The 25,876-nt window shown below is 37.8% G+C and overlaps 1 protein-coding gene and 1 non-coding gene across 2 annotated transcripts in view; both read left to right on the top strand.

Moving 5' to 3' along the window:
• The window catches only part of LOC136866995 (tetratricopeptide repeat protein 5), a 68,837-nt gene that overhangs the window by 19,348 nt on the left and 23,613 nt on the right, over positions 1-25,876 (top strand). The window contains exon 6 of the mRNA XM_068226991.1: positions 13,801-13,986. Within this exon, the coding sequence (XP_068083092.1) occupies positions 13,801-13,986 (186 nt within the window). The remainder of the gene's footprint in view (positions 1-13,800; positions 13,987-25,876) is intronic.
• TRNAS-CGA (transfer RNA serine (anticodon CGA)) lies at positions 13,488-13,561 on the top strand. The gene has a single exon. It is a non-coding gene; the product is annotated as a tRNA-Ser (tRNA).

The raw sequence follows: 25,876 nt of genomic DNA on the forward strand, positions 1-25,876 counted from the left end.
ACATGGGATGCAAGGATTATTACATATGGTGATTTAATAAGTCAGGAATGGCATGTGGCCTTAAAGCCCCTGGTCAGAACCAAAATGAGCCTGAATGGCTCCAGCAATCCAAGAAATGACTCGGACAAGCTGACAAAAATATTTGGCAGCAGAAAGGGCATCCAGCCATTTAAAAAAAAAAAAAAAGCACGATGGCCTCTTGCCTCTTTTAAATTTTTCAATATCTAAAATATTTTTGAAACCATATGATTATTATATTCTCCCGGGTAAAACATACTTTTTGTCCTGTCATGAAACTGAGAGATAGACATACTGTAGAGAAATATGAACACATAATAGGATGAATGCAGTGACAGCTCAGCATTGGAAGAGAGAGAAATAGACGATGACAAACATAAAAACACAAAAGTATAAGGACAATCTCTGCATCAACTTACACTAACCATCTTCAGGTAGATAGGCTCAATTCTTCTACATCCATTTCTTTACAGCCCCTGATGAGCTTGTTTCTGCTTCACAGCTCTATCAGAAGACGGGCATAGACAGGATAGATCTTCATTTTTCATGCAGGAAGTACAGGATGAAAAGAAAGCCAGATAAACATAGGAAAGGGAAGGGAGGAAAAGAAAAGATGAATACCTATGGTATCAGAGATAAACTGGAATTGTAATGTTACGTTTGAGAGATTCAGCCGCGAGTGCGAATGCAACGTTACTCTTCTCATGATCTTTTTTCCATGATATCCTAATTTAGAAACACATTTCTCCCATCAGATTGGCAGTTATCTTTTATTCCATTCTCGGAGAAAGAACAGGGACATATTTGCCAGTTGCACACAAACTCTTGTCCTCCTGCATTGTCATTGAATGCTGTCTCCCAAATACCTGTTTTAGTGGTCCAAAAAATTATAGTTTAGAGTGATAAATCTGGGCTTGTTATGAGGGTTCTACTGGAAATTTCTTTTGTCTTATTGCATGTTAAAATATCAATATGGGGTATTGGATAATAATGACATCTGGGATTGGTTGTTGACGTAGTTTGTTCTGATAAGCATCTTTTGCGTCGTTCAGAAGTTGGCTCTAGTAGGCAGCATTCACAGTTCTTTTTTCATGGAGAAAATCAACAAACTATCCATAGAGTCTAAAAAAATAGTTGATGGTACAGTGACAAATAATTGTTCCCTTCCCCATAGCAACCAAGAAAGTTGATCAATAAATATATTATACAACCTGTGACAATAAAGTTTGGTGAATGACGTCAGAACGGTCGATCCAGCAACACTGGTGACACACAACGCTGTGCCTGAGTAGCAGCAGGTTTTAACCACCTGCTCCCAACTTTGTTCAGTTCAGCATCGTGTGTGTGGTGTGTGAGACCTGTTGTCCACAGTGCGTGTTTAGTGTGTTGGTTCTGAACTGCAAACAGGAACATGAACGATCAAAAGATCAATGTACAGTTGTGTTTTAAGCTTGGCAAGACACTGAAAGAAACGCATGCGATGCTGGTACATGTTTATGAAGATCAAGCACTGTTCTTGAAGTGTGCGTACGAGTGGTTCGCCCGTGTTCAGAGGAGGCCAGGAAAGTGTTTCTGACAACCCCTGTAGTGGAAGACCTGTGACCGCCGTCAGTGACGAAAACATTGAGAAGTTGAGAACATTAATCATGAACGATCAGCGATTAACTGTGCGCATGATGGCGCATGATTGCAGATTAACCCTGAATCCGTGCGACATATCGTTGCCTAGAAGTTAGGGAAGAGGGAAACGAGTTCTCGTCTTGTGCCACATCACTTGACTGACGATCAGTAGCAGGCACATTTAGAGGCTTCACAGGATTTTGTCGAAATGGCAGATTTTGACACCAAATTTCTTGAACTGTATTGTCACTGAGGATGAAACCTGGTGTCTCAGATACGACCCTGAAATGAAACGGCAAAGCATGGAATGGCATTCTCTGGGATCTCCTCGTTGGAAAAATGTCAGAGGTGAAAAGTCACGCATCAAAACGATGCTCAGCACCTTATTCGATAGTCAAGGCATTATCCACAAGGAATTTCCATCTGAGGGAATAACGTTGAATGCTGCGCGGTACATTGAAATTTTGACCCGTTTCATGAAACGTTTGCGCAGGGTACGCACCAGTACGCACAACAAGGTTCATGCTTTTTGTGCATGACAATGCTCGCCCACATACAGCCAATATTGTCAAACAGTTCATGGCAAGAAAGGGGGTATTACAACTTGCTCATCCCCATACTCACCAGATCTCAATCCTCCAGACTTCTTCCTATTCCCATGACTCAGACTTGCTTTGAAAGGAAAGAGATTTGACGATATTCCTGACGTCCAACGAAACGTGACGAGGCTTTTGAACACCATCCCAAAGGAAGCCTTCTTGCAAAGTTGCCAGGACATGTATCGCTGATCTCAGCAGTGCATAGTTATGGGAGGGGACTATTTCGAAGGACAGTAAGGTCACTGTCATGCATTGTTCATCTATGTTGATAGTACAGGACTATTCACCGAACTTTGTCACATGTTGTATATTATGAATCTAAAACATATCAAAATTTGGTTTTGGGTATTGAGTCAAGAGCTTCCAGCAAATTTCCAGTTGAGCACATTTTTGTTGTTTGATAAGGAGACAGGGAACCCACCTAACAGGTACTTTCCCATTGTCAAGGTCATTGCTAATGATGGACTGAACACTCCCATAACTTATTTCTACTGTGGATGCAATTTCGGAAACCTTTATATGGCCATCTGTTTCAATAAGATCAGGAACAGCAAGAACGTTTTTGTTCTATGACAGTTGTCCGGGCCCATTGTTGGTGTGGTTTCTTCCTACAGCGTCCTCTCCTGGCAGTCAAATACTTGCTTCTTTGAAAGAGTTTATTCCCAAGATGTTGCCTGCAGTTTTTACAGAATTTCAGCAGGTTTCACTCCTCCTTTGGTGAGAAACTTTATGATGCACTGTGCAATGGGTGGGATATTTCTTGTTTGCTCACTTTGCTACTGACAAAAGGAAAGCCTTGTCACGCGTGTTGTGCAAAAAATGGGCTTCACTCATCCTTGCCACTCTTCACTCAAGGACACAAATTGGTCCTTCTGGTTCTTCAGTTGGTAGGTAAAAATTTCGGTTTATATTTTATCTGCCATAGTAAAATACTAGGAACAGAGGAAAAACACAAAAGGAGAAAAGAATCCCAAATAGGATGTTACAGGTACGGTATTGGAAAGAAACGAACAAGTGTGAAAAAAAATTTTAAGTAGAGAGATAGGAACATGGAAAGGAACACAGAATAGGGTGCGTTCAATGAGAGGTCAGTGTTGGAAGAGGAGAGCAGGACAAATATGAAAACACAAAAGGACCTCGACAATTACTGCATCTTTCTACACTGCCATTTCAAATTGGTAGGTTCTTTCCTCATCAATCCCAGTTCTTCTCAGCCCCTGATGAGCTTGTATAAAACATGACATGTTCACTCATGTTTCTTAATTGTCCGGCTCCATGGCTAAATGGTTAGCGTGCTGGCCTTTGGTCACGGGGGTCCCGGGGGTCCCGGGTTCGATTCCCAGCAGGGTTGGGAATTTCAACCATAATTGGTTAATTTCACTGGCACGGGGGCTGGGTGTATGTGTCGTCTTCATCATCAATTCATCCTCATCACGACGCGCAGGTCGCCTACGGGTGTCAAATCAAAAGACCTGCATCTGGCGAGCCAAACTTGTTCTCGGACACTCCCGGCACTAAAAGCCATACGCCATTTCATTTTTCGTAATTAACATGTAACCTACAGGAGAGCATTTAAATTAAGAACCAGCGCTGCAGTTTTTTCCTCTTGGCAAGAGCAGCAGTCGGCAGAGTTCATTGGCACTGATGTAACCAGTATCGTGAATTACCTTAAAGAATTTTGTTACTTACCACCATTATGAAAGAAGATGGCTAAAACTGCCCGCCTTCACTGTCCACACATTTTTGGCACCTCTTTAACCCAACAAGTGCCAGCATGTAAACCTGCAATTTGTAGCCTATGGATTATACTGTATGCTAACAGTTACCACAATTTTGTTCTGAAAATGATGTTACATATATGAATGTTTACAGCAGATTCTCTGGTTTAATTTTTTCTGTGGCATAACATTATTCAAGAAATGGAAACATAACAGTCACTTTAATTACTGAAAATCAAAATAAAATTTAAAACATTTCAAATTTTCAAGGCAAAATTGCCAGAAAAAACTTATCTAAGTTGAAAAATCTAATATATACAAATTGTCCCTAAATATGGTCTCAGTCACTAGTATAAGTTTGGTTGGAGTATTTACAGAACTAGGGTCACTACAGAAAATACGAGTAGACATGTAAAGTGGAAAGTTTGGATAGATTAAGTTCATTGAGATTTTTGAGTGGATTTCTTTTTATTCTTCCTCCTTTTCCTCATGTTTCTTTCTCTTCAGTTCTCGAGGCCTGTAATAGTGTTCTAGTTGTCTCCAGCATTGTAAGCCTACCTCTACCTGCATTTTAGCAGCGTCCAAGTGGTAGGCCTGCATCATCCTCGGAGTCACTCACACGATCACTGTTTTCTGGCGTTTGTGTTCGCTCTGGCTCACTATCACTGTCACTACTTGTATTATTACTATTAGTTTCACTGTGATCCACATCACTAAAATCACTTTCTTCACCTATTAATTCCGCAATAAGGTCAATATTGCTAGCAATGTTGACATCTCGAGTCGCCATCTTGACCACATGTAAACATTGAAATTCCAAAGCTAAGAGGATACATAACATGGAATACTTACATAGATATGGAACTCCTTACGGCAGTAAAAATAAACTTCAGACTATGCTTGAAAACTTAGTGTGTGTCTTACGGCAATAGATGTCACCTAAAGTATCTTTGTACAATATTAAATAGAAGGAAGGATCCACCTTTCAGTACTCTGTTATTAAGTTGAACCAAATAGAAGTTCTTTGGGACCGGTTTCAACACATTTGAAGTGTCATCATCTGCCAATTAGCAAAGCAGTGCAAAAATTAAGTCATAAAGATCTAAAAACACATAACACACACAAAAATAACACTATTTCGTGCCAAAGCAATTCCAGTTGATGTTCATAACACAATGATCACAGTCAAAAGAGTAAAAAGAACACTGTTTTGTGCCAAAACAAATCCAGTTGAAGTTCATAAGCAGGTCTAGTACAATCCTGTTGTGCCACATTCACATATGAAGATGTATAAAGATGTTGTATTTTAGATCAATAACGAGGTAAAGGACTTGTTCTAATATGAAAACTTGAAGGATAACTCATTATGAAATTGAACTTGTGAAATACAGTTATGTATAGTTGTTGCTATACTCCACATGGCCTTACTTCTAAATTGAAGTTTCATAAAACAAATGAGCATCGCCTTCCCTCTGTTGCCAGCGTGCTATGCCTGCGAGAATTGCTAATGCAATATGACCGCGGTAAACAGCCCTTTTAAATTGTAATACAATACTCAGAAAAACGAATGAATATGGATTGAAAACAAATTCACAAGAACTACACTTTCTAACAATATGTGGCACTAAAAGAGAATATATTATTAACAATAAAAGAGAATGAGGAAATAACACATCATTAACGGCTAATGGCTGGCACAGAAAGGAGGTTATGGCCTACAAAGGGAACACTACTGATCTCAGAGTCACTGGAACCCTCCAACAATATGAAAAACACACTAAATGCAAAAGATCGTGAACTGTACCGAATACCATACACGCTGAGCGAGATAGGTTAACCACGTGGCGAATGTAAATATGACCGCGGTAAACAGCCCTTTTAAATTGTAATACAATACTCAGAAAAACTAGGTTTCAAAATCATGCTCTGCCGATATAAATCGATATGAATGGCAGTTTGGGATTGGTTCTATGTCTATGCTTCAGTGCATAACCACCAGACAGAGCCAAAATCTGCTAAAACGTCAATTTAGAAGTAGAGCCGTACGGAGTATAGGCAGTTCTTGTAGGCATTTGTTTCTCCGGCCGAAAAGTAAAAGGTGACGTAATTGAAGTCTTAGGAAAATTGTGTAGGACTTAATTTCAACAATTCAAAGCGGATATATACATTTTAAGAATAATTTAAATTGTTAAAAAGAATAAAACCAAATAAAAATATATAAAAAAATAGGAAGAAATTTTAAAAGAAATTACAATGTGAGGCTTAACTCGAACAGCTTGCCATGGTGATTGATAAATAGAGAAAAGGGTGGGGAATAATGAGCACTTATGAGAGGGTGGGAGGAAAAGGGAAAATGGAGGGGGGTATCTAAGGAGAATCATGGGGGTGTTGCAGAAGGTGCAAGTAGCATGAGGGGGTATTGTGTAAATTGTGAAAGATTGATCATTTACTTGTTGACTTGAGGTTATTTAAAATGCAGATGAGAAAATCGAAAAGGGCGTTATGCTTCTCAGAAATATCATTCAGGTTAAGGTTTGGATTGAAAACTGGTCGAGGTGTATAAAACAGTTTTCAGTGATGTCTAGGAGAGGGCCTTTATTTAGAGTGCTGGGAATTTCAATGTCCTGGTCTATTGTAGTGAAAATATGTTTTGTGTCATGTATATGTTGCCCCACTGCCGAAAATCTGTTGTATTTTATTGCATTAACATGTTCAAAGTATCTAATTTTGAAGTTACAACCAATTTGACCTCTGTAAGAAGAGTTACAGTTGTTGCACTTAAAACGGTATATGCCTGACTTAAAAGACACTTGTTTTATTTAAGGACTTGGAGTTATGTAATAATTCAAGGTTTCTATTATTAGTTCGAAAATAAATCATGGTATTGTGTTTTTTGAAGACATTAGCAATACTATAGGCATTTATATTGAATGTGAATGTGGAGTTAGCAGCTGGTTTAGGATTACCTTTTGAGAGTCTTGTGTTAGGATGGTGTATACATTTGTTAATAATTTGTTCAATAAAATATCTATTATAATCATTAATTTTGGTGATGGAGCGGATGATATTTAGTTCTTTATTTAAGTTATCCTTTGATAGTGGAATTTTGAAGGCACGGTTTACCATACTGTTGTACAAGGTGCGTTTATGTGTCTGTGGATGAAAAGAGTCTTGTTTTATGGTATTAGCTCTTTGTGTTGTTTTTCTGTAAATCATGTATGATAATGAGGAAGGTAATTTGCTTATTGTTATATCTAGAAAATTAATTGATTTGTTTGATTCTGTTTCAAGGGTGTATTTTAATATGTGGACCAATTTTATTCAGGTTATTAAGAGTAGATGCTGCATTAATAACTCTATCATCTAGGACCACAAATGTGTCATCTACGTATCTGACCCAAAATAATGCGTGTTTAAAGTCATCGTTGTTATAAATGAAATTGTGTTCTAAAAAGTCCTAGGTATATTTCCGCTAGCATCCCTGAGGCTGGAGAACCCATAGCCAAACCATCTTGTTGATAAATTATATTGTCGAAGATGAGGAAGTTGTTATTAACTGATGGTCATAAAATCATTAATTTCAAGTATGCTTAAGCAACTGTATGTGTTTAAATTCTTCTCAATAATAGGAAATAATTTTTTGGTATTAATGCTGGGGTACATTTTTACAATATCGAAAGAGTGTAGAGAATGGTGTGGTTGAATATTAAAGTTATTTAATTTCTCAACTAATTCTATGGTGTTTTTTTACAGACTTATTTGATAAAAATTTGTAATTATTCTCAAGAAATTTTTGAATGAATTGTGCTGATTTGTAAAGTGGGCTGGGTCTATGATTAATACTTGGTTGAATGGGGACGTCAGTCTTCTGAATCTTAGGGAGAGATTTTGCGGTTGGTAGGCCTGGATTCATACTTAATTATCTTGTTTTTTCATATTCTTTAAATGCCTACTGTATTGCTAATGTCGTAAAAAAAATTAAAAAAAAATAACAATACCACGATTTCATTTCGAACTAATAATAGAAACCTTGAATTATTGCATAACTCCAACTCCTTAAATAAAACAAGTGTCTTTTCTAAGTCAGACATATACCGTTTTAAGTGCAACAACTGTAACTCTTCTTACATAGGTCACTTTTCGATTTTCTCATCTCCATTTTAAATAACCTCAAGTCAACAAGTAAGCGATCAATCTTTCACAATTTACACAATATCCTCTCATGCTACTTGCTCCTTCCGCAACACCCCCATGATGCTCCTTAGATACCCCCCCATTTTTTCCTTTCCTTCCCACCCTCTAATAAGCGCTCATTATTCTCCACCCTGTCCGGCTCCATGGCTAAATGGTTAGCATGCTGGTCTTTGGTTACAGGGGTCCCGGGTTCAATTCCCGACAGGGTCGGGAATTTCAACCATCATTGGTTAATTTCGCTGGCACAGGGGCTGGGTGTATGTGTCGTCTTCATCATCATTTCATCCTCATCACGACGCGCAGGTCGCCTACGGACGTCAAATCAAAAGACCTGTTACTGGTGAGCCGAACATGTCCTCCGACACTCCCGGCACTAAAAAGCCATATGCCATTTCATTTCATTCCCCACCCTTTTCTCTATTTATCATCTCCCATTAATTTATCAGTCACCATGGCAAGCTGTTCAAGTTGAGCTTCACATTGTCATTTCTTTTAAAATTTCTTCCTATTTTTAATATATTTTTTATTTGGTTTTATTCTTTTTAACAATTTAAATTATTTTTAAAATGTATATATCCGCTTTGAATTGTTGAAATTAAGTCCTACACTATTTTCCTAAGACTTCAATTATGTCACCTTTTACTCTTTGGCTGGAGAAACAAATGCCTACAAGACCTGCCTAGCAACAACTATACATAACTGTATATCACAAGTTCAATTTCATAACGAGTTATCCTTCAAGTTTTCATATTAGAACAAGTCCTTTAACTCATTATTGATCTCAAATACATCATCTTCATACATCTTCATATGTGAATGTGGTATAACAGGATTGTGCTAGACCTGCTTATGAACTTCAACTGGATTTGTTTCGGCACAAAATAGTGTTGTTCCTTTTACTCTTTTGACTGTGATCATTGTGTTATGAACATCAACTGGAATTGCTTTGGCATGAAATAGTGTTAATTTTTTGTCTGTGATCATTCTGTTATGTGTTTTTAGATCTTTATGACAATTTTTGCACTGCTTTGCTAATTGGTTGATGATGACACTTCAAATGTGTTGAAACCGGTCCCAAATTAACAGGTTGTAACTTCTATTTGGTTCAACTTAATAACAAAGTATTGAAAGGTGAATCCTTCCTTCTTTTTAATATTGTATATTTCTCTATTCAATACGAAACAATCATGAAATTTTTAACTTCAAATATAAGGCATTTTTATCACGCCTTTTACGAACGTTGATTTTTCCGACACAGGCACTATGGACATGCGCACAACGTTGAAAAATCGACTGTTGGCACTTGTAGGGTTAAGGAACTATACATCACTTTTCACAGTTCATGTTGTGAAATGTTGCCAATTTCTTGCCGGGTATTTAATTTCTTGTAAGATGTGTGGATTTTTTTCTTGAGTAGGTAATTTTTTAAAACTTTTTTTAAAGCATTTTTCTTTACGTCGCACTGACACAGATAGGTCTTATTGCAACGATAGGGAAGGAAAGGCCTAGGAGTGGGCAGGAATTGGCCATAGCCTTAATTAAGGTACAGCATTTGCTTGGTGTGAAAATGGAAAACCATGCAAAACCATCTTCAGGGCTGCTGACAATGGGGCTCGAACCCACTATATCCTGGATGCAAGCTCACAGCTGTGTGCCCCTAACCGCATGACTAACTCACCTGGTTTTTAAAAAAACCTATTCTACAGATAAGAGTTCCAAGAGGTTGAGTTGGGTGACCTGGAAATTTTATACCTGGGAATCTTTCTTGAAATTGTGTTTGGACTTGGATGAGTTAACATATAAATCAGCCTTAACAGCATTAAATTCTGATCCAGATCATCTCAATGCTAAAAGACAACAGTATTTCTAACTATAGCAACAGGTTCCTATGCATTGGGACATTCCTCCTTCTTTGCAGGATTTCATAAAATGGCAGGAAATCTAGGGATTTAAAAAAACTTAACGAGTATATTGCAACTCTTTGTCTATTTCCGCCACTGGCGCATCTTGCTCATGCGCTCTCCACGGTGTCTTGTTCAGGTATAATGTGTTAATAAACGTTTTCTTTTTCAGGTATTTTCTAAATTTATCTTATACTGAGTTCTTTTTGGCAGTCTAGATTACCTCACAGTTATAGAAGAAAATACCTTGTTTTAATATCATCATCATCATCATTTTAGAGTTCTAGTTTCCTGGGTAGTTAGCAAACCTCTTTCACTCTGTCTTATTGAAATACATTCTGTTGTTATTGATATCCTCCAGTGTCCTTCCCTGATATACAATGTCCATCTTTATGATGTCCATCCAGTGGGATCTTGGTCTTCCCACCATCTGTTTTCCTGCCTCATGTCTCTCCAAGTTAACATAAGCTGTCCTTGTTGGCTCCATCCTCATTACATGCTCAAACCACCCCAATCTGGACATGCTGATCCGATCTAACAATGACGTCTCAATCCCAGCTTCCTTTCTAACCACATCATTCCTTAACTTGTCCAGTGGGCTGTACCTTAATTAAGGCCACGGCCGATTCCTTCCCACTCCTAGCCCTATCCTGTCCCATCGTCGCCATAAGACCTATCTGAGTCGGCGCGACGTAAAGCAACTAGCAAAAAAAACTTGTCCAGTTTTTTTCTTCTTTCTTTTAATTGTGGACCTCAGGAACTTTAGCTCAGATTCCTGCAACCTTGATGAGTCTTTCTTAGTGAGGGTGCAGGTTTCAATACCATAGGTTAAGATTACTATGAAGTACTGATTGAATATCACTAAGTTTGATTTTGTTTGGTATTTTGGGATCCCAGAGGAGTGTTCATACTTGCTGGTAAGAGTGAGAGCTCTTGTGCACTCTATTTGCCACCTCCTTTGTGGCTAGTGTGCCTCGAGATATTACACTGCCGAGGTTTGTAAAGTTCTCCACACTTTCCAGTGATTGGTTTCCTAGCCTGATGTTTACTGGTCATATCTCCCTGTTTCATCACCACTGTTTTGAGTTTGCTTATCTGGAATAAAAATAATTTTGTAGGGACTTCGTGTAAAATTTAGGGACATTCTAGTTTGCTTCTAATGCACGACCTACAAAGAGTTGCCAAACCATCTGGACCTGAGAGCTACTTTGAAAATTTTAATTTGGCTGGTGACAAATATGTTGAAAATACAAATAATAATTATGTTTAGAAAAATATTTCTTCCTTTAGATTACAGGAAGATGAGTCATTGTGAATACAAGCATCCACTTGTTAGTGTGAAAAGCGGCACTCCTATTTGTGTGATTCAACAAGAATATGCTACTTGCCAACACTGGGTTTAACCCTCTCCCTACATTATTATCATCATCATCATATACCGAGACATGTAGGCTACCCAATGTTCATCAACAACTAAAATGATCTGCACCAGGCCTCTCCGGAGGGCACACGATATTACATTACATTATTATTCATTAAGCTTCTTTTATGGTGTTCCACCTGGATGAAATGGCGGCAAGTTACAGCAGTTCTCTGTGACTGTAAACTGCCTGTTTACTCAAGTTTCAGACTTGCACGACCCTAGTGAGACCTGTGCTGTTGTAGGGGACAGAATGTTGTCCCATTACTAGATACCAAGAACAAAAGGTCCATGTCACAGGAATGAGGATGTTATGTTGGCCACTATGTTGTACCAGACTTGACAACATAAAAAACAAAGATATTAGAGAACAATTTAGTGTAGTTCCCATGCTTTACAAAATGTGAGAAAATTGCCATGTAATCCAGAGTGCCAACAATTCTGTTGTTAAACTCTTCTCCAGGGCACCAGCCAAGAGGACGATGTATGGATGTGGTCGAAGAAGATGCGATCAGAGTCGAAGTGACAGCCGAGGACACTGAAGATCATGTGAAGTACAGCAGTGTGGGAGATGAAGAAATTAATGATGTCATCCTGCAACTGTGTACTTAACTAACACTGCATTTCTTTCTCCTTCAGTGAGCACAAATAAGCATACTCCTGTTACTATAGTGAAATTGTGCGTATACATGTAATTACTTGTTTTCCAAAACTATTCATTCTTTCCCTTATTAGAGATTTGTTGTCAAAAATAAAGTACTGTTGTTATCAGCGACTTCAGTGAAGCGATCTTGTGACGAGAGCGTAGTCTTGGATGACTTACAACTTCAGAGTTTTGTCACTGATAATAACTGTCTCCATCATCAAAGTGTATAGAGCATTCAGACTGGAAAGAAGAAGTTGAGAAACTGTACCTGCAGTAGAGTGAAGATGTGGAACAGACAAGGAACATCTGATTGTAAAGCAAAGAAGCTGCCACAGAATACATCAAGAGGGTGTTGCAAAGAAATTAATGTGTAGACTTTAGGTTTAGAGATATGTTTTTTTTGTCAGGCTCCTCTTATAAATGATACGAATTCACACTGTTTCCACTCTCGAGTGACTCGATTACATCCTGCTGTGTGTTTTGGACTTATATGTTTCCATGTTGTAAGTTAGATGCATTCGGTTGTGGCTCATTCTTTCTACTTGTTTTCATTCGCAGTAGGCTTAGACCATCTTTAAAATTCAAATATTTAGATATTTTAGAAATGTTCACAAAATATTAAGTTATTTCACAATTTTTCGTGCACCTAGTCATATTTTCTCACGAATATTAGAGATATCAAGCAGTCTTAAATTTTCTCTTGAGGAGAAATATTAACAGAGTACAGTTTGTTGGATATAACATTCCAATTCTTGTGTAACACATTCAATACACTCCAAGAATTGGAATGTTATACTCAACAAACTGCACTCTGTTTTCACAATGTGACAAGATTTTTAATATTTTTCCTCAAGAGGGAATATCAGATAGGATTTAGAAAGTAACATGAAACAGAATTGTAGATTTTAATGTGTTTTTTATTTTGGATGTTTTATGGTGAGGTCTTATGTGTGATAATTTTAAGCATGTTTGGAGATTTTGAATGTTTTTTCTCTTATCACCAAAGAAGAGAAATGATAATTTTCTCAAAACATGTATGATGACGATAATGAATTTAATTACTATTCAACATATAGGCTACTAATTGACTGGTGGACCCTTATTAGCCCTCTTTTCTCACAGGTTGTTAAATCATATCACACCCTGTCAGTGAAAATAGATATGAATGGCAGCTTGTGATTGCTTGGATATCTGTTTCCACCCATAACTGTGACAAAATGACAAGAAGTTATGATATTTATAATGTTTGTAATAATGTATGTAATAAATATTGAATTCTCACGACCGCAAAGGACCTAAGCTACAGGTCTGGTACTACTACCATCACGCTGTAGAGTGCGTTTAAGTTGCCAACAGAACAAAGATGGCCTAGGCCACCATAGCTCAATTGGTAGAGCAACCGACGCGAAATCGGGAGGTTGTGGGTTCGAATCCCACTGGTGTCTGGTTTGCCATTTTTGTTCTGTACTTAACATCTCTTCAACACGTACTAAATGCACGTAACACGACCTAATAGGTTGAAAGTCGGTTTCGAATGTATGTAATAATTTATTGGTCTAATGAGAATAACAAAATATTTGAATTGTTGTTTAATTATTATTTTACTTTAACTGTAAATTTGTATTTTTTCTACCCGAGAGTAATAATAATTGAAGTTGTGGGAAATTTGTGTTTCTTTACTTAGGCCCTGAAGTATGAAGAAGAGTACAAATTAGCCTTGGACTCATTTGTTCAGGCTCAGTCCTTGGATCCTACTTGGGATGTACCTAGGCTAAAGGAGAATGAATTACTCAAGTATCTAGACAATGTTCAAGAACTTGTGAGGCAAAAGGGCAAGCTGAAAGGGAAACGTCTGACACAGATGCTTCAGGTCAGTGCCATGATTCCTGCTATTTTTATTTATCTATTTATTATTATTATTATTATTTTTATTTACATCGATACAGCCAACTGTGGACTAAGGCTACACAAACTACCTGCCTCTCTTAGGCTTACACCCTTTTGTTTACATTGTACCAAAGGTTTTTCAAACTCACTCTTCTTTTCAGTCGTTTTCTGCCAAGATGTTCCGCGGGTTAGCAGGTTCTTTTTTCTAGATCATCCCTCAACCTTGCAACTTTCTTCATAAAGATGGTCCTCTCCATTATATCCTCTGGTCTTATATCATCATCCGCATGTCTTTGTGCACCTCCTTCAGTCAGCAGGGGTGAGATATCCTTTTTTTCCTGTAAAGTGAGCAATTTTGTACCAATCTCTTCAGGTGACCATACTTCATAACGGTGGTTATTTATTTGTTTATTTATTTTTAAAGTGAATGAAAATAAAGTTTACAAACTAACACTTAAATTTTGCAGTTATTTAATGAACTTAGGCCTAAGAATATGGAAGTCTCTCCCCTATTACATTAGAGCCACAAAAAGCTTAAATTCCTTTAAGTCATCTTGTCGTGTTCATCTCCTTGATGTGTATCGCCAGGTTGAATGAATACTGTGGAGTGAATGTGTATGTGAATGAACGTTTACCATGCTTATGTTATTTTGTGTCATGTTACTTCTAGTTTTAAACACATTCGAGACCGAGCCCGAGTGTGTATCGGGGTGGGGTAACAGCGCAGACTGACCGTGCCCGAGGCTAACTCGGGCCCACATATTTATTACATTGTCAACACGGCCAGAACGAGAAAAGGGCGGAAACTATATATACCCCTTTGTAGAACTTTTATAACAGCTATACCATGCGCTCGTGTCCTCTGTCATTGTTTTCTCGAACTTATAGCAGTTTATTTTTGCATGTGTTCAGTTCTACACTCCATGCTTCCAGCCTTGCTTCCAGCTGTTCAAAGTGCGCACTTTCAGAGTTTAGTTTACATTGTGTGAAGTGTTTAGGCTGTGATTTGTTCCTGCTATCATGAGTGGATCATTGAATGAAAGTGGAATTGTAGAGATGTTAGAAGTGATTTTTGATGACAGTGGTTCAGAAGAAGAGGTAGATGATTCGGATCTAGACCCTGATTTTGAACTTCATGTTAGTGATGAAGGTAACCTATCCTATCTATTCTACCCAGGTTTGATTTTGCACTTTGTACTTTATTTAGCTAATGTTTCATGATCTTCATATGACTGGAGGTTCATTCAAAAATAAATTAGTAATGTAGTTTTCTTTATTTTAGAATGAAGTGATGCAAGTGATGATAATTCAAAGGCAGGGAATGATTCACATTCGCCGGGTACTTTTGGTGATTTGGCTGCGGTTTCTGACATCACGCCAGCTCCAGAAAGGCGTAAACGTTGTTCTTATGGTACTAACACTTGTAGGAAGTATACAGATACTGAATTAGGTTGGACTTTCACTGATTCTCTGCCTCAAGAGCCTATTTTTAAAGAACAATTGGGTCCGCTCCACTGGTTGCAACATCGACTGCGCTACATTGTTTTTCAATTTTTGTTCCTGAAGCAATGGTGAAACTCTTCAAGTCCGAGACTAACAAGTATGCTGCCTCTGTAACTGAAAAACTAAGATGAACAATGAAATTTAAACCAAAAATTTTGTGGAGCTTGTGGCGACCAGTCAAGTTATGTGAGATTTATGCGTTTCTTGCAGATGTAATTCATATTTGCCTTATAAAGAAACCAAGACTGAGTGACTATTGGTGAAAAAGTGCATTTCCTTCAACTCCATTTCCATAATCCATTATGAGCAGAAACCATTTCAAGATGATTCTTTCAAACTTTCATTTGAATGATAACACAACATACATTCCTCGTGGGCAGCCAAACCATGATCCATTGCATACAATTCGTCCTTTCTTTTATGGTCTTGTTCATACATTTTGCTCTTCTTACGTTCCATACTCTAAACTAACAGTTGATGAAGGAATATGTGGTTTTCGTGGTCGAATTCAATTCAGAGTGTACAAGTCCAAAAAATATGGTATAAAGTTATAATGGAAGTCTATTCTGGGAAAGGTGCTGCAGTCACTGGTATTATTCCACTTCTTACTACACTGCTAGCAAACTACTTGGACAAATGCCATACTATTTACATGGACAGGTATTATAGCTCCCCTCCAGTTTTTGCCTTTTTTTGTGAAAGGAAGACTAAAGCTTTAGGAACTTGGTATGCCCAACAGAAAAGAGTTGCTTCAGAATACCATTGTTCAGAAGAAGATACAGAGAGGCAAATTAGTATTTATGCACAGAAATCATCATCTTTGCTTGAAGTGGAAGGACACAAGGGAAGGGACGTCTTGCTTTTGTCACCTTATCACAAGATTACCTCGTATGATGTTGTTCACACAAGAGAAGGCCCCAAAATTGAATCTAAATCAAATGCTATCCTTGATTACAATGTGAATAAAATGGGGGTAGACAGATGTGATCAGATGATAGCATATTATCCCTTTGGAAGAAAACGACTGAAATAGTGGAAAAAGTCGTTCTTGCATAACTTTGTTATGGCCATAAAAAATGCATTTGTGTTGTATCCGGAAATCCTGGATGTGGGTAACAGAAAAAATTGCCACCTACAACAGTTCATGGTTGAGTTAGGTGAAGCTCCTTTTGCAAAATCTGGAACAGATGTCCACCAACAACCAGGATCAAGTACAGCCTCTAACAGATTGCTAGGACGTCATTTTGTTGAGAGGATTCCTCCAACAGTAAAGAAAGCACAACCAACGCGCACTTGCACAGTCTGTGCAGATAAAGGAAAAGCGGAAAATGGGAAAGTAACGAGAAAAGAGACATGCTGATGGTGTCCAATGAGTTCTGTAGCACTTTGTGTCCCTGAATGCTTCAAACTATTCCACACTCAAGCTCATTATGTGTAAGACTTTGTTGTCAGAATTTTGTTGTTGTTGTAAAAGGCATACCGTTGGAAAATGTGTAATGTGAAAAGTTTTTGATAGATCTTAATGCAACTTCTTAATCTGTAAAATAGACACTTAATTTTTTTATGATATAAATGTCTTACATTTGCAACCTACGTACAGTTTTTAAAAACCTTCAAATATGGCAGTCTGCTTGCCCATATGCCACCTTAAGACATGGTATCCAATGTGTTAGTGGTAGTTTCTAATATAAGACTACAAATATTTATTGTGCTTATGTGTTGTTATTTTGAGTCACTGTGTGAATTTAAAAACCTTCTGAAAATAATCACTGCTGAAACATGAGGTTTATCTAATACTAAGAAAAGGGACCACTTTTCGCATCATAAGCGAGGGTCCACACACTTACTTGCTCTCACTCATAGCTGTGCAAGCATAAGGTAAGATGACTTGGATATCTTATCTTATGATAAATAAACCCTAGCTGGGCACTTTTAATAAAGGTAATAGGTTTCATAAACATCCTCTCTGCTCCAAACATTTCCGATACCGATACAGTCTTTCAGTGTATTTCATACTGTGGAAAAGTGTGGTGTTCTCCTTATTATTCATATAGTTGTTTAAGTTTATTAAAATGTTTTAAAATAGACTAGGTTCCAAAATAAGGAGGAATAATTCTCATTATGTCAGGGCGTAGTGATGCAGCAGATGTTATTATGAAACCTTTAAAACAATGTACAGACAGTGACATGCCGCTGGAACTATCGAATTTTATTTCGGATTACTTCAGTGCACCCCTTGAGTTTGAAAGTGAAAATTCTGGTGAGGATAGTGATTTTGAGGAAAGTCAACCTTTTGAAATTTCCACAACAGATGAGTTGCAGGACGACGCTGTTGATGTGGACGTAAGTGTTCTACATGATGTTCCCAAAGTTCAAACAGCCTCCAAATATATGGAGGAGGTTAAAGAATTTATAAATAAGGGTTGTGGCTGTACAAGAAATTGCACTGGTCTTTTTCCCGAAAGCTTCATTCATTCTTCGAGAATAGAATGTCAGGAACTGGATTACAATTGTGGAGAACATGTCATTCACCACCACATATTAATGATGGGTGCAATGATTGCCTTAGTACGAAACCAGCCAATGACTACAGCTACTAAGAGAAAAAATTATGACAGGAAAGAAACTTACACAATTTATCACTTCAGAGTGCAGGATGTGTGTCAGTCATTTTTTCAATTTGTATTCACTTGTGGCTCCAAGAGGCTAAAAATTTTAAAGGAACAATTCAAGAAAGAAGGGTGCAGCCTAAAATTCCCCAAAATATTAAAGACTTCTCAGATAAAATCTATTCCTTTTGATGATCATAAACATGCAGTGAACTTTATGAATAATTTCAGTGAACAAAATGCACTTGTCATGCCAGGCCGGATCCCTTCAAAACGAAGAAGTGATCTCATACTTCTCCCAAGCAGCATGTCTAAGAAGTATGTTCATATATTATACTCTGACAGTTGTAAATCAGTAGAGAGATTTCCTGTATCACTCTCGTCATGGTATTCCATCTGGCGTACATGTTGCAGTAACATAGTAGTTCAGAAACCCAAGACTGATCTTTGCATGACTTGTAGAAGCTATCAAACTGTAATAGGGAACTGTCAATTATGGGTGAGGAGGAAAAAATAAATCTGATGGAGAAGGCTATACAACATCTTAATCACGTCCAAGCAAAGCAGGCTGCTTATAAAATCACCATAGACAATTGTAGACAAGGAATTAGACAACTGGAAACTCCTTTGTGTCTTGGGTCACATAGCTGTAACACACGAAAAGGCACAATGCATTATAGTTTTGATTTTGCCGAACAGGTGCACTTACCATTCGATCCGCAACAAGTTGGGCCTATTTTCTTTCTTACAGGCTACAAAGTGGGTCTCTTTGGTGTTGTGTGTGAACCACTTAACAAATTTGTTTTGTACATTATTCCAGAAGCTTGTGTTGTGGGTAAAGGAGTAAATACTATCTTATCTCTCGTACATCACTTCTTGGAAAATTTTTCAATAGGTGAGGAGCATTTAGAATTCCATGCTGATAACTGTGTTCAGCAAAATAAAAACAACTTCTTAATGAGATACCTCATGTGGAGAGGTATGACAGGAAAGAACAGCAGTTGTAAAATTTCATTTTTCCAGTGAGACACACAAAATTTTGACCTGATTTGTCTTTTGGTTGTTCCAAGAGAGCATTCTGGAAAAATGAAAGTGAAGTTATTGAAGATTTAATTAATGTCGCCCATAAAATTTGTCAGGTTTCTAGCACTATTATTCCTGTCGCTGTTGGCACAGAATCCGGAAATGTAACAATTCCTACTTATAACTGGCAAAACAAGTTCTGTGCTGGAATGAAAAACATTCCACAAATAGCCCAGATACATCACTTTGTGTATATGAAAGAGCACCCTGGTGTAGTGTTGACAAAGAAATCCATAGTTTCTGACGAAGTACCCTACACCATCCTTCCAGAAGATTCTAACGCAAATTGCATGATAAACACCTTGAAAACTAAGTCAATCTACTCACAACTACTACAAATTATCACTCACTGTATTAGAAAATAATGAGAAAACACATTTATTAAACTAAGGAAAGTAATAAAGAATTGAGAACTCCTGTTATTATGAACTTCCATAATTGTTGGTTAAAATCAATAATAATTCGTAAAATTCAACATTTAAGTCAGCGCTGGCTTACTAACAAAATAATATGATATAATGAATTAAGTATTTCTGAAATGAACTCAAGTTTCCATATCCATAATCATTTTTGAAAAATTAAATCAATCATTCATATTTATCACTGTATCACAATTACATCGTAGTTTTAAAAAATTTGGAATTCCTCCTTATAATTTATAAATTCTGAAATCATGAAATCCGAATTTGTTGATGTAGTATATCATTGGCGAAGAACTGTATTATGATGACTGACGTGCTAAGGTTTCCATCCCTATTGCCTCTTAAATCATGGCTCTTAATTTACTATCTTCTCATTTTAAATTATAACATGAATTATAAATCAACACTCAAAATATAAATTAATCTGTCTCACTATTCTATCTAAAAAATTCTTAATTTACTGCTGTACGGCTCAATATGTATCCATTCATTAGACTTATCTTTAATATATCATATGTGCAAGTAATTATATAATTATCTAAGTTATGATATCTCGGTACTATGTATATGCATCGCTTCTATTATTTATATTGGCTTAACACACCTTACACTTCACATATGTTACGAGAATACGTCATAAGAAACATATATTTTAGTATTAACAGCTGTATTTGACGTTACACCACCTCTCAAATCTCGACCATATGTGAATATTCACTATTCATACCTTATTTTATGTCACTCCCACGGTGTATTTCTTTCCTTGTGCTTGCATCATCTAACTGATCCAATATATTCATATTTAGCATCTACCATCCATATATACGTTTCAATCACCATAGCGCACATTATCATACTTAAATCAATTCATGTATCTGCTTTCTTCATTATAAAACTTCAATTAATTCCACTTCATCTTTCTCAATACCATTTCTCATCATTCATAACCTCCTTCATAATAAATGCAATTACTAAGTCGTAACATTCTTCTGTACATAAATACTCCTTTAAATAGATCAATTCTCTTCCAAAATTACGATGCTTAACCTTAAATATTCCGGTTGTGCATTTAACAACATTACTTTACAAAGAATAACTCTACTACATCTTTCACTCCTTCTCATGCGATCCACTTGTGATGTAATCGTTAACTGAATGGTTTCGCAAGATCTGTATATTGTGCCCTACAGTGCTTTTGATTCCAATCCAGCGAATGCTGAGCTCGAAACAAGAGCACCATAGTGAACAATACTCCCACCAGCGTGGGCTCGTGCACATCTCTTACCTGCGTTACATATCCATGCTCAGCAACTCAGTCGCACATGTCTCAGGGATACAGGGTAGAGCAAAAGGGGGAAATACGATCAAACGTGGATATGCAAGATAGCAAGGTAAGAACAACCAAAAATAAAATGAAAATACGGGAAACAATGCTGCATTCACATTGAACATAAATGGATTTATTACAATTAAAAAAGGAAAGTATCCAAATATATACAAGAAGTTAAGATCTCACATAATTTTGTCAATAGTTTGTTGCAGTTGACTTCCAGGTCACAATCCTATCGTACTGCCAGGCTGGAACAGGCATGAATCATGGAATAGTCAAAAGTAATAAGAAAGGATAACTTTCTATGCAAAAACTCGTCAGAAGAGCCATCTCCTCTGCACGAAAAACATCGGTCACAGTACCTCGAACCCCAGATCATCAAACAACAAAACTACAATCTACATGGCCTGGACTGAATGAAGGTTCACAGTCCGTCATCCATAAGGCACCTAAACTCATCAATAAATCATGGAAAATACAGCTCTATCATCAACTAGCTAAATAAACAAGTGGCAAGACTAAGAAAAAGCCATGCAGACAAAATGCGATCCCTGCTGGCTACACAATGTCAAGGCCGGGGGAGACTCTCCCTGCAAACACTTGAGCTAGCGCAGACAGCTTAATCACTTTCCCTAGCCGGTGATGTAAAACGTGACTTCCTCAACCCCCACAAAAAAAAAAAAAAGGAATGTGTGTCGGCCCTGCTCCCCTTGGGAGCGCTCAGCTGATCGGATAAAGGCATACCAGCCGTGTACCTCAGTTCCCTTCTATAATCACATGATATAACAATCTTAGCGCCGAAATTATTCAATCATTATCTTATCTCTGCCTCCACTGGGCTTATCCATAAGTATACAAGGACTCAATTCCCTGGCGCTACCACGGCCAGAATAATGCAGAATATTCACATCATAATGTTCATCATTTACTTGCGCTCGGCATCACTATAACAATACGTGCAATCAGCTAGAAGTTTATTTAAAGATATCTAAAGCAACATGGCACACACACCCAGCCCCGTTAGCCTATGTGAGTCAAGGAGCAAGTCTAGATCTCCTCTGAATTACGTACTTTCTCAAATAAATATAGGCTACGCTGCTCTAACTACCGTATCTGGTTAACGGACCTAGCAAACATGACCAGGACGGAACAGATACCACAAAATAAAGAAATTTTAAAAAATCAAAATTATACAAGTGGGAATATACAACCTACTGCCTATCCTACTATCCTGAGTTCGAGGTCTGTACTTGATTACTCTAAACAAATTGTTATTTACATCAGACAGCTATTGTTGTGGCTGACGGCCACCCTGAACCTAACTGCAATAATTTACATGCTTAGAACCAATTGGAGTGATCTAACCTGGACGTATCGATGGCATTTCGAGGCAGCCCCTCTATGGACCCCTGGATTTTACTCCATGTTGGCAGTTGTCATCGCCGGCAGCACAGGTATGCGGATTACTGGATACATGCTGGCTGATGAAGGCTTCTCCTGCAGCTTCCTCGAAGGTTGTGAGGTGTCTCCTTCGGCGTCGTGATGAGCACGCCTTCCTGGTGTCCCTGTGTCGATGCTCGGGGTCTTGACAACTCCTGCCTTCTCCAACTCGCCGTACTTCTTTCTTGTTCTCAGCGTGTCGTTGCTCCCGCTGGGTCGGTGAAGGGAAAACTGTAAAGAGACGTGTTACAGAGGATTCCAATTCGATGCCTGTTTCCACAAACGCCCCCTCTCGCACGCTTCTAAGTTCGGTTCTCTACTAGAGTTTAGTCAAGAATTCACTTATTCACATATGGTGACAAGATCTTGTTGTCCTCTCATAGAAATGTTACTCTCAACTACCAGAAATAATCTGAGCTATTATTATTCTCCGTACTTCCTTTCTAACAATTGGTCCTCAGAGTCATATGAAGCTACTAGCTAGACAGTTAAGTCATAGGCAGTACATCCTCTCATGACAGGCAGGCTAGCACATGTAGTATGAAAAATTTCAACTTAGTCATACAGGTTGCTTACTTACTTTCTATCCCGAATACCCGAATAGATCTTGCTTGGTGTTTGCGGCTCGCAGCTCAGATGCTAGTCTCAATGTCAGCTCGGAGTCTTCTCACGCAGTCCCGACAGCAAGACAGTCAAAGAATGAATCTCAAGCGCTCCACGGCTCCATATATATATAATACGGCTCGCTTACCCACACTAACGAGTGACCCGCGACATTCTCCCGCTCGCGGCTTGCATGCATAATGCGCGCCAAGTACTTATCTCCCTTATGCACTTCTCACTATGCTATTATTATTATTATTATTATTATTATTATTATTATTATTATTATTATTATTATTATTATTATTATTATTATTATTAAAGCGTCTTTATTGTGGCGAAGTTAGGGCTCCCGGCCCTTTCTTACACTTAACCACTTCATGTATGTACAATGTATAAGTTATTTTACATAAAATTTAAATATGAAATCTTTACAACCTAAAGTATAACTAAAGCAACTAAAGTATCACTAACTAAACTAAGGTGAGTAAAGTATAACTAAATTATATACAGGAACACATTGCTATAAACAACCATATTCACTCTCATTCATGCATCCCATTCACACTCAAGAAAGACTGGAAGTGCTTAAAAGATGACGCTGGCAAAGGATTTTAAATTTTGTCTTAGATTTAGCTTCCCTGATGTCATTGGGAGTTCATTCCACCAGCTTGTGGCGGTGATCGTGAACGATCTGTTGTAGGTTGCGGTTCGATGCACAGGAATTTCTAGCGTACAGCCTGACCGGGTATTGAACAGGTGCAGGGAACTAAGGTAGCGAAATCTGGTGGATAGGTAAGGAGGAGTGTTTTCAGAAAGCACTTGATACACCAAAGTAGTTGCGTGGAGTCTACGTCTGCCATTCAGTCGTAACCAAGATAATTGTGTATAGAATGGGGATACATGGGCGTATGGTTGTATGTCGAATGCATACCTGATGCATGCATTTTGGGCGCGTTGCAGTCTCATGCTTTGCTCGCTATTGATATCAATAAAAACTGTATCACAGTATTCGAGAATTGGAAACAAGAGTGATTGAATGAACTTTATTTTCCAAGGACCGAGGAAATATATTTTTAAACCGCTTCACAGGATGCAGGCTTTGATATACCTTTTGGCACACTTTCATCACATGTTGCGACCAGTTCAATGTTTCGCTTATAGCCACACCAAGATTCATAACTGTTTCACAAAATGGAATAAGGGTATTGTTTAGTGCTACAGGAGGAATTTTGTATTGTTTTAAGACGTGTAAGTTTTTCGAAGTACCAATGATTATTGCTTGCGTTTTAAGAGGATTAATTTTGAGATTGTTACTCAATGCAAAATGACTTATGAGACTTAAATCAGCATTAACTTTTTCTACAGCACTCTGAATTTTATCAGTTCTTGAGTGGTAGTAGATCTGCAGATCATCAGCAGAAAGATGATACTTGCAATGTGTAATCGATTTGGCAACATCGTGTAAGTAAATTGCAAACAGCAATGGTCCAAGTACAGACCCTTGGGGGACACCGAGGGGTTTGTTAAGCCACTCAGATCTGCTATTATTTACTTTGACACACTGACGGGGATTTTTGAGGTACGAACTGAAAAAGTTTGCCGTCTTGCTGAAATTTAATGAATCCAATTTTGAAAGTAGCAGTTGAGGAACAACAGTATCAAAAGCACTAGAAAAATCAAGTAGAACCAGTACAGTCACTTGTCGAGTGTCCATTGCCTCATATAGATGTTGATTCCCATAGGGAATCTGAAATATTTGTCCTGAATGAGCAAATTTATAATACCAATATAAATGGTCCGTTATTGGACATTATAAATTTTCCAATAACGGACCATTTATATTGGTATTATAAATTTGCTCATTCAGGACAAATATTTCAGATTCCCTATGGGAATCAACATCTATATGATCTGATGGCCAAGCAGGCATCAATTTTTAGTGATGAGACAAAGTCTCTTAGTGCATTGGCACTGCCGGTGGCTCCAGTTAGCCTACGCAGTGGCCTCCACAGTATGCACTAGCCAGCGTATTGGTAGGTGTGCTAGGTACCAACTGACGAGCCCACCCTAGCACACGAGGGCGAAACGCTGGCAACCAAGAATGAGCTAGCTGGAAAATTTATAATGTCCAATAACGGACCATTTATATTGGTATTGTCCATTGCCTGTCGGATATCATCAGTTACTTTCAGTAGGGCAGTCGTTGTGCTGTGTCCTTTCTTGAAACCAGGTTGGTAAGGGTCAAGCAGTGAGAAGTTAGTCAAGTAAGTGAGGACTTGTTCGTGTACCAAGCATTCTAGTACTTTGGAAAGGGGTGGGAGAATGGATATAGGGCGATAATCTGATGATAAACTAGGAGAATTCTTCTTAGGAATAGGAATGACGATACCGTGCTTCCACACAGTTGGGAATACTCCCTGTACGAAGCAATGATTAAATATATGCGTCAGAATAGGTAATATGGCACCAATAATATTTTTTATGAAAGATAATGGTATGTCGTCATTACCCAGAGCATGAGACTTGAGGGAGTAAATTACACGCTTCACATCGTTCGCACCAACTTTTTTGAAAGTGAATTTTACTTGATTTACTCGGGAATGAACATTTATGTCGTTAATATCATCATCAGTTAGGTCATTAACTGGTTGGTGATGACGATGATGATGATGATGATGATGATTATTATTATTATTATTATTATTATTATTATTATTATTATCATTATTTGGATAGTTAGCATCATAGTCATTATTGTCAGTAATATCATTATTAGTGTATGTTGCTTTCGTAAAATGAGAATTTAGATCATCAAGTGGTATACTGGGTGTCTGCATGGTCAGGCTGCGACCTATACCCATCTGATGCAAATGTTTCCAT

The sequence above is a fragment of the Anabrus simplex genome, chromosome 3 (genome assembly GCF_040414725.1).
Source record: "Anabrus simplex isolate iqAnaSimp1 chromosome 3, ASM4041472v1, whole genome shotgun sequence".
In the NCBI taxonomy this organism is placed as follows: domain Eukaryota; kingdom Metazoa; phylum Arthropoda; class Insecta; order Orthoptera; family Tettigoniidae; genus Anabrus; species Anabrus simplex.